Source organism: Dreissena polymorpha, chromosome 3 (genome assembly GCF_020536995.1).
Source record: "Dreissena polymorpha isolate Duluth1 chromosome 3, UMN_Dpol_1.0, whole genome shotgun sequence".
Lineage (NCBI taxonomy): Eukaryota > Metazoa > Mollusca > Bivalvia > Myida > Dreissenidae > Dreissena > Dreissena polymorpha.
This window is the reverse complement of record NC_068357.1, coordinates 118305477-118315927: the sequence shown is the minus strand read 5'-3', so window position 1 is coordinate 118315927 and position 10451 is coordinate 118305477. Positions and strand designations below refer to the sequence as shown.

At 33.6% G+C, this 10451-nt stretch overlaps 1 protein-coding gene across 1 annotated transcript in view; it reads left to right on the top strand.

The window, feature by feature from the left end:
- Window positions 1–3285: 3285 nt before the first annotated feature.
- Window positions 3286–10451, top strand: part of LOC127871189 (guanylate cyclase 32E-like) — a 59013-nt gene continuing 51847 nt past the window's right edge. Inside the window, exon 1 of the mRNA XM_052413931.1 lies at window positions 3286–4398. Coding sequence (XP_052269891.1) covers window positions 4003–4398 — 396 coding nt within the window. The 5' untranslated portion in view covers window positions 3286–4002. The remainder of the gene's footprint in view (window positions 4399–10451) is intronic.

Here is a 10451-nt window from a genome sequence, read left to right as displayed (position 1 = left end):
GCAGGATCAACAATGTTCTTGCAGTTTGTGCCGATGTCTTAATATTTAAGAATAAAGCACTGAATACGTCTGAAATCGGTGCCAAAATTTCACGTTGCGTGCAACACAACCATGTTCATGATTGCGTCACGCATCAAATATTTGGCCAATAACACTTGCTTATTACATTAAGTAATTCTTGTGTATTTCATATTTCCATAAGCAGCATAAAAACTGTATTTTGTGCACTAGTTGATATTCCTAAAAAATGCTTTAAAAAGTTGTTAAAAGAAAAACACTAACTACTGGCGTGTTTACATCCATTAACGTGCGACTGTGAACCCCATAAAGTCACGTGAGCCTGTGCCCTGAACATATGTTAAAGTGTTTGCGTTTAATTACCAGTTTTACTTCAAATAACAACAGTGAGTACATGTGAGGTTAATTTATTGTTTACTCGTATATGTTCCTATTGCTTCTATATGGACGTTCCGCTGTTGGATTGAATAGAACCAACAGGACGGACCCATAAATACACAGTTGATGTTTTGGAAATATTATAAAATGTTTACATAGTGCGAATCATCATCAATGAAAATGCAACCACAGCATATAAATGGACATGGGTAACAATGGCGGCATTCGTCATGACATTGATTCGCTAATGTGGCCATCTCTGTTAGTTAATTGATGAAACCTAACTCAAATAGAAATGTTCTGTACAGCGAACAAAATCGTTACTGACATAAAAAGCGATTGACGTCGACATTAAATAAATGTGTATGTTATTAAAGGATGTCTCGACTTGAAATTTGCGAAATGCGCATAGATAAAAATAATCCGATGTTATAATATCTGTTCCATTAGTTTTGCATTCAGTCGGAAAATAATCCTATAAAACTCATGATACTTGAAATGATAAACTTTATACTAACCACTTAACGTACATGCATTAAGCCCAGTTTTTCCCAGAACTCAATGTATACAATGTACACCTGTATGACAAATATACTTAAAAAAGAAGTAATCTACCCCTTCTCACACAGGACGTTCTACGGTACCATAGTCCACTGAGTATACGCCTAATGTCAACATTGAAGTAGGGTTATAACAAGTACGTAAATGCCGAATGTAGTGCAAAACAACTTTTCTTGGTTGATGACTATTAAGATTTTTTTTTATTGAGGATTATATTTAGTAAGTACATTCAATGTAGTAAAATCAGTAGAAAAAATTAGATTCATTTAATACTCGATGCGATCAAATATGTTAAATTGGTACAAAATGTGTTTGGTCATTTTTGACAATACAGTTCTCTTTCTATATATAGAACCGAAATCGGCTTAAAGCTTTACATAACACTATACCTTAATGTTGATATTACATTTGCGCAGGCTTTGAACGACATTAATAACAGTTCATGGCGAAAGTGTATCCGCTACGCTCAGAAGTTGAATGAATCGGATGACCTTCTAAATTTTTCATCCACACTTCTTGTTATTAAACAAACATACTTAAAATATTCACCATGCATATGGCAATGGCAAAATATTTAATAACATTTATAATGATACTTAATAAAGCTTTGAATTGATATCAGCTGAGATAAAGTGAAAATCCATGAACATAATCAGGTGATTGTTTGTTTTTCAACAAGCGCTAGTCTGTTATTTATGGCAAGTGACATATTGCCTATAGAATATTTGACAAAGCATACAACATAACACATAAAACATGCAAATAATTAAAGCTGTGGTTGCCGCCATGGAATGGTCGATAGGTAGAAAAGTCTGGTTTGATTCACACTAGGTGCTTTTGATAGATTTGATCATAAACGTGTGTTGTTTTTCGTCACACAGACAAAACGCGCGGGGAATAGAATATATACACGAAATAATAATAAAACAGCAAACTGCGTTAAACTATAACAGTGTCGCGAACAATTCTCCAAAGAAATGCTAAACAGATTGCTTACAGAGTTTCAAACTGGGTTTAAATATGAATTCTACAGATTTCAGTTCAGCGCCGCGTTCTTCTGTGAGGTAACAACTATAACAAAGAAGCAAAAGCTACTTCCTGGTTGTTTCACAATTCACATTGCATGTCATTGCTTTATATGTTCTTGTTGTAGGTACAGTTCAAGTTAACGCAATACAATCCATAAAACAATAAGTCATCAAATGAGTCAAAAAGCATTTATTTACTTGATAGCATAATACGAAGGCGAAAAATTAATATTAGTTATCAGTACAAAGTGAAAAGCATTCTTCCTATTTAGTAGTATACCATTTTTTTCTCATACTTATTCTTTACGAAACACCCGATATATTTCGCGTATACGCATGACTTTAAGTAATCACATTTGTATTTAAATTTAAATTTACATCAAATTATAGAACATATATAGTTTATAGTCGTGATCATGGACGACACTTTACGCTCATGCATATTAACAGTTTCGTCAGAACGAGTATCAAATCTCAACAATCTACATTAAGAAGCGAGGGACCGCTTTACCCGGAACTTTGGCATTTTAACAGCAACCCCGGCACTCTGTCTATGACAGCTATACGTTTGCAGTTAAACTGGAGAAACATTATCTATGTTGATTATATACGTACTCTGTGATATGCACAGCGAGAATGAATCAATGCCACCCCGTTATCTGATTTTGATCAACCGATTGATGCTCTTTTATTTACCCTTTGCATGCTGGGAAATTTTTCGTCTGCTAAAATGGCGTCTGCTGAATTTCTAAAATTAGCATTGTCTTCGATTTTTTTCAAAGAATACTATCAGAATAGCAAACCGTTTGGATCCTGATGAGACGCCACGTTTTGTGGCGTCTCATCTGGATCCAAACTGTTTGCACAGGCCTTCAAAATTCGGTTCCCGCACTGAAAGAGTTAAGATTTTAAAATGAATATTCAAGTCAGATATTTATAGTACATAACAGTTTATTGTACTTTTATTTTATATTTGCGAATCACGAAATGGATCCGAAATGGATCCGATAAGGCACTGGTATTTGCTTACTGCGAGTATCGGTGCGCGGCTGGTATTGGTTCAGTAGCGGTTAGCAGCCGTCAGCTGGCAGTGAGAGCGAACAGCGCTTCGCCGCTACCGGTACAGTTAATCACGCGGACTTCCACTCGAAACACCGGGATATGTTTGCTTTCGGATTTGAACTTTTACTTAAGTGCTTTAACTATGTTTGACTTAAACTCGCTGAGCGAGAGAATACAAATATTCAATACTGTGATTTGTATAATTAAGATTGAAAACTGTTTTCCTCATTAGTTCAACACGTCGCAATGAATGAGTTGAGAACGTAAACTATATCAAATTTCTATATATAGTCTTATGTATACCATTTCGTTATACGGTCCGCGGAGTTTACAAGGAACGTGTCAATATTTATATTATATTTAAAACGTAATCACTTTATTTTTGTCGGATTTTTCAGCGTGATACATACAAATACAAATTAAATTAAATTTTATTTCAGATTATTTGTTTAACCCGACAAAGGAACATTTCGTTTTGCACGTCTTATCGGTGGATATTAAACTGTACGATATTATTAAAAACAGGCGGCTCACATCCTCACTAAATAGGAATTTACGTTTTTTTTGTCGGATCGAAGAGATAAACACTGAGTTTCAAATTTCAGTGAAAGTGATATTTATAACCATATAAATATAATATTAGTAAATAAAATATCGAACAACTCGTTTTACGTTAAATTTGTTTTTTTTTTTAAATATAAATACATTGAATGAAGTTAATGATAACACTTAACTGTTTGAAAGAACTATAGGAATTGGCATTTTACACACACGTGTAAACATTCCAGAGGGACTGATTCAAATCCACATAATCCTGAACAATCTGCACGACATGTTTGACAGTTAACCCTTGCGAGTAACCAAAGCGCAACAGTCATTGAAATAAATGTGTTAAAAATACCTATTAGTGTAGGCATAATTGTGTTTATATAAAATGTAAACAAACTACACGAACATGCGAGATTTTCAGACACCGAGTTGCGTCACCTGGCGAACTTTGACATTTTGGTCTGTAAGTCTGGCTGCACTGAGCTGGTCGGCGTCGGCGGTGGAGGATACTCGTGTCCCGCTGAAAATCTCCTTCCTCACCTCCTCCGGCGATCTTCAAGGATCCAAAACATTCGCCGGAGCATTCTTCAGTGCCCTGGACATTGTGAACCAGAACAAGTCGCTGCTGCCCGGATATCGACTGGAATGCCTTTTTAACGACACAGACCGCAGCTCCCTGAACGCAATAAACGCGATGACGTCACACTACGGGAACGAGATTATCGCGTTCATCGGGCCTGACGAGTCGTGTCACTGTGAGTCGACGGTGGCGGCGGCATGGAACCTTCCCATGATCGGATACGTAAGTCGTCTGCTTGACATCATGTTCCTTTTTTATGATGTATCGATTTATATTATCAAGCTCATTATACATAAAGCATATTTATATTTTGTATTTAAATTCGTCCTAATGGTCGGTCTCAGGAGAAAATCAAAGCGGCATTCTAAATTAGTTGCACAATTTCAAAATGAACAAATACCGGTCTACCAATTTAGTACACGAAAAAATTTATTATTTAAATTGAGTTTAAACCTATTTATTTTGCTCGATGGCATCGAAAGCCTATGGCTTAATGAAACGTTTCTTGGTCTCTTTGGGGAAGAATACTTATTATTATTACGATGTAAAGAATTAGTTTAAGTTTTACGATTTTACTCAGATTACTTTGTTCGGAAACCGGTCACCTTTTATTTAATACAAACCTTTAATTTATCTATTATATTCAAGTACATACAAACATAAGGAAAAACATTTTCCCTCTCGTCGTTTTTCGCATCATTTAAAAGTTTAGGTGCTTTTTTGTTACTGAAATTTTGAGAGTAATATAACTTCATTTACACCCATAAAATACTTAAACAATCACTAGTATACATAATCTATGCGTTATTAAATTTATGTCGCAAATATTGTCAAATTCATTTATCGACAACCGCCTTTCATTACGTCCTAAAGTCTTTTTACTCTAAGGTTTTCATTACAAGAAAAACGTGTAGGTAATACCTGCAATTGATAAATACATTTGCGTTTACGTATAAATATCTAATAAGCTATAAGCTCTTACAATCCAATACATTCTCCATAGAGTACTGATTTGAATTTATTATAATAAGAAACATCACAATAGTGGATATATACACATATTAACACGATACGACAATTAAAATATGTTGGTCTTAATGGACTGGTTCAACTTTTGACGAAAACTTTTTTTCCAAACTTGTCAAATATGAAAAAACGAATGCATGCATTATTGTTAAAAATGCAAAATAACATTCCTGACTAAGATTGTTTATAAAGGTATCGGTCTATTTGTGGATAGTCATCAATCGAAATCAATAACATATAATTTTTTTTGTAACGGTTTTCATCGACAATCAGAAAAATACATGAGCTTCTGAAATATCGTTTAAAAATACACTTACAACTTTTCAGAGAGCCTGCCATTACTTAGTGGAAGGCAGATATTGATTTCAGAGGTGCTGAGTTCGATTTCTGAAAAAAAGTCAAAAAAATAATCCATGGTTTGCACTAATATTTATAGGTGTAAAGGACTAGTTCAATCATTATATGTTTATGAATGAATTTATTTGAAGTTAGTTTTTGACATTAAGAAAATATGTGAACACTTTCATTTAAAGTTATGTACCATATATATAAGCATAGAGTGTTAACGTGTAAATGAACGTTCTTACGATTACTTCAAGGAAAGTAAATGAGATTTACCAAGTTAAAAAATATTCATTTCGTATTTTAAATTTTTTACATTCGAAAAATTAGCAATACTGCTACTAAATAGATGTCTTTAGAACATACGTAAACCGAAATACATGCCATTCGCTAATAACCTTTGATAAATGTTATATGGTCCTTACACGCGGTGCATTATTGATTAGATTTATTTTAACTGCTAGGAAATTGTTTTTGAAAATTTTGACAATTAAGGTTGTATGGGATAATATTAGGGGTTTTTAATTAAAACATTATTGGTGAAAAATATTGAATAATAAACGTTATGTCTTGTGCCTGCTTTATTTCTTAGATCCGCGAAAACTAGTCTTTATGATTATCAAATCGTATTTATCCTTCTAAATACTACTTTAGCTATTTTAAATTTGAAAGTTCAATTTATGAATAGATTGAACTGTCTGCAAATAACTCGTCAAGCGACTGTATGGTGACCGTCATTGGAAATACATTACTGACGACAATACCACTCCTTAGCGTCCACGAAAGAGATTCTATGAGTTTTTAAAACACAAAGAGAGATTACAAATGACACCATTATGTCTGACAGGTCATTCATCTCTTTAACAACAAGTATGCTCTTCGTCCGATATATCTTATATGTTTGGTTTTATTTAGCGAAATGAATGATTTTAAAAATATAAATAACGATTCACTCTGCTTGACGTGAAGCCAATTACTTGACATTGGCGCACATTTAAGTCCTAAATAATATTTTACATATTATAATCGGACGTTTTTTAAATTAATTCGCCACCATCCCATAGGGTGGCTTCATCGCTTTTTATCCCATCATCAGACGTGCATTGTCGAAATAAACCACTGTGGAATAAATTTACCTTTATTTCAGCAGTGCTGAAATATAGCTGTCACGCGCGGCGAAGAATGTTCATATTACTCGGAATCAACTATAAAGTAATCATTTTTAGTAAAATCGAATCAGATTCAACAAAACAAACAATTTGATACCAATATGTAATATAGTTTTATCACATAATGCAACTCAAAAAGCAAATAAACATTATTTACAAATATTAAGTGCGCGTACTCGTGACGTCATTATTAATACGTCATACGACACAATGCATGTAGTTTCACGCTAAAGATGCTGTTGTTTAGTGTCTGTTTTTTTCATTATTTCTTTAAAATCGGGGACCTGGAGGTATAATAAACGAAAAAACAGGTTGGTTACTGATCTTTTTGTAATGTATTAGGCTCGACACGATTAAAATAATGAAACAATGTTTGCTTAAAATATCATTGGGAATTTTCCGTCTAGTTCGATTTTCCTATTCTATGTTTAAAGAAATAATTTACGACTAAGAAAATTGATGGGATAAATCGAATACTAGGTCGGTGCCGAATAAAGCAAAGTTTATCTTGCTCGGCACGAAACTCTGAACCACTCGCCAAGGCTCGTGGTTCAGATTTTCTAAGCCTCGCAAAATAAACTTTGCTTTATTCGGCACCGACCTAGTATTCTCTATAAGTTCAATAAACTAACACGTATATTAACTTGATCGTGTCCGACGAATATTATTACAAAATGTCTGGCATTGAAGACAAAATTACCGAATTTTGACATCTCTATCGGTAAATGTCCGATACACGTAAATGTTGTGTTGATAAAGGACAGTTACAAAAGAGTTTTCGATGCCATTGAAAGTACATAATATGTATGTGAAATGTTTTTGTCAGTCAATTTAATTTTAACAAAAAGATATGAATCTTTGTAAGTCAATAATAAATTAGTTCACATTAAAAAAATAACATTTTCACATACAGTGCCTGACTTTCGGTTTGTGACACATCGCACGTTGACAGTCCGACATTAAGCTCCACATACGACAAACAACCCGACCGGTAATATTCAGATGTATTTCTCGTTTCACTTACGAACATATTTATAATGTCCTGTAACAATCAACAACATGTATGCATTGTTAAGATTTATCTGCCAATGCATGAACCATTCTTTGTCATTCTTATGCGACGCTCAAACAAAGAGCGCTGACGTCTTCGGGTTAATTGAGACTTGTTCTGAGAAAACTGGGCTTATTGCATGTGCGTAAAGTGTCATCCCAGATTACATGTGCAGTCCGCACAGGCTAATCAGGGACGACACTTTCCGCCTATACTTGATTTTCGTTAAGGAGGGACTTCCTTGAAACTAAAAATACCATAAAAGCGGAAAGTGTCGTCCCTGATCAGCCTGTGCGGACTGCCTAAGCAAATTGGGACTACACTTTACGCACATGCATTATGCCCAGTGTTCTCATAACATGGCCCAATTGTTAAACTTCAAAACTACAAAAGCTGTTTTTATGAATCTAAAAATATTACTTCTTAATTCTATGTTAAATCAAACTAGCATTGCATACATTATGATCTCCTTAATATCATTTACTTTGTAAAAATATTCCGCTTCACGATTTCTCTCATTTGACTATTGAAGACTGGCTAGAATACCCAGTATAATTGATTTGAAAGTTATATATTTCTCAAGCTCTTTACCGCTGGTTGTGAATTATACTCTTGATAATACGTAACATGGTTCATGGCTATTTATATTTTAAATGTACAATTTGATATCTATCTCTATCTCTCTTAAATAAAATCAAATATAACTAGAAAATAAATATTTGACAGCGTATATGATTCTTAATCGTTACGCGCATATAAGAGAACTAGTTTGCACGTATTGACTTCCACGTCCGTGGTAAACAATCAACCGGTTTCGATCAAAATATTCTTAAAATGATTTATGGACGCTCCTATGGATATATATCTGACAAGAAGTTACAAAACAAATAACCTGTTTCCGGTAAATATTTATCAAATAATAACGTTACAATAAATATTTTTATTATAAAAAGTTATAAATTTACGAGCGGGCCGCTGTTCGTATCTGTCGGGCGACTACAATGTATCGGACCGGGTCGACTTTCTATATCTGAGAAGAATTCGATCGTGAGAAACAAGATAAGATAACTGCCTCTTCTAGATTTCAGGAATTGAAAGAGACAGTGCATGAGCAAAATAGTTTGTTGCTGTTATTTCTTACTCTTTATTAAAACAGAATAACAATTAAAGGGAAGTGTGAACGTACAGATACGAATGTGTCAATATTTTCTCGCTGACGAATTCGAGTTTATTGGTCCATTTCGATATCTTGATATTATAATATTACTAGATCGGTTATTATTGATAACTGGAAGCGGAAATCCAAGTAAACACATTTTATTTTTGAATAGAGGAAAATACTGACAACTGTAAATCTATGACAGCAGCCTGATTATTATTAGTATTATATTTATAATGTTCGGGCAAGGTCTTAAACGCCGGGCATTAACTGTGATTACTGTGATAAACCAAAATAATACGCATAACATGTGAATTTACTACTCTAAATTTATGTCGCACACAATAATGGATCATTAAACTACTCTAAATTTATGTCGCACACAATAATTGATCATACAACTGTAATCTCGTTAAGAGTCCATAGCGACTCATGGCATTTGTTCATAGCATAACAACATATCGCTAATATAGATAGTTACAAATGAGGTCGCCAGCGGGTCCTATTTTTCTTGAAAATATGTCTTAAAACGTACACAAAAATAGTTTGTAAAATTGAAATGCACTAAGTCAATAGACATACCCTTCAAAATTGTGTAAGTTTGTGAGATCGTTGAGCAAACCGCAAATAGAAAGATATCAATGACATCTGTCGCAAAAACACAGTGTTTTAATTGCATTATTATTTTGCTTTACATTGTCACACAATGTTTGATGTAGTCAAACAAGCTTTTTTTGAATTATAAGCGGTTCATTAACTATTAGTCTATGACAAGTTACTTGCACTGTTTTATCACATCAATAAGTGTTTCTTCGATAATTTCCATGTATTTAAAACTTGAAAGAGATGTATTATTGAATTTTGTGTCGTAATGTCTAGTTAATTGGTCACTCGCTAATAATAAAAGACTAGCCGATATACGCATGTCTCTCTTAAAGATAATTATTGAAAATACTTTTCCTAATTATTTTCGAAAATAAGATATATATCTTTACCTTCTTTTTAAAGCTTTTCACTTTTCTCTTGCTTTGATGATGGGCGTGTTGTAATATATAAATTGAATGCCCAATGTATTTGCTTCAATATCCGTAGGAATAAAATCATATTCAAAGAAACAAATTCCGTAGAATTATTTAATAAATATTGAAATGTTCTGTTAAAACGAATAATGTGTTAATCGTTTGTCAGGAAATTTAAAATACTCCAACCGTGTTTCGCAAACATACTACACGCGTTTATATTCTTTGTTTATTGAATTTTCTGCTTCTTGCGTAAGTTTGTCAGGGCGCACTCCATAACTTTAATTAAATAATAACCCAAAAAGCTTCCTGATCATAGTAAGAGTCACTTTGTGCTAAAAATTTGCCTTATGCAGATTCGTTCAGTGTCGTTACAGAGTAGCCTGTGCATTTCACAGAGGCTTATCAGGCACGACACTTTCCGCTTTTATTGTATTGTTCGTTTAAAAGAAGACATCTGAACGAAAATCCAGTTAAGGCGCAAATTTGTCTTCCCTAATTAGCCAGTG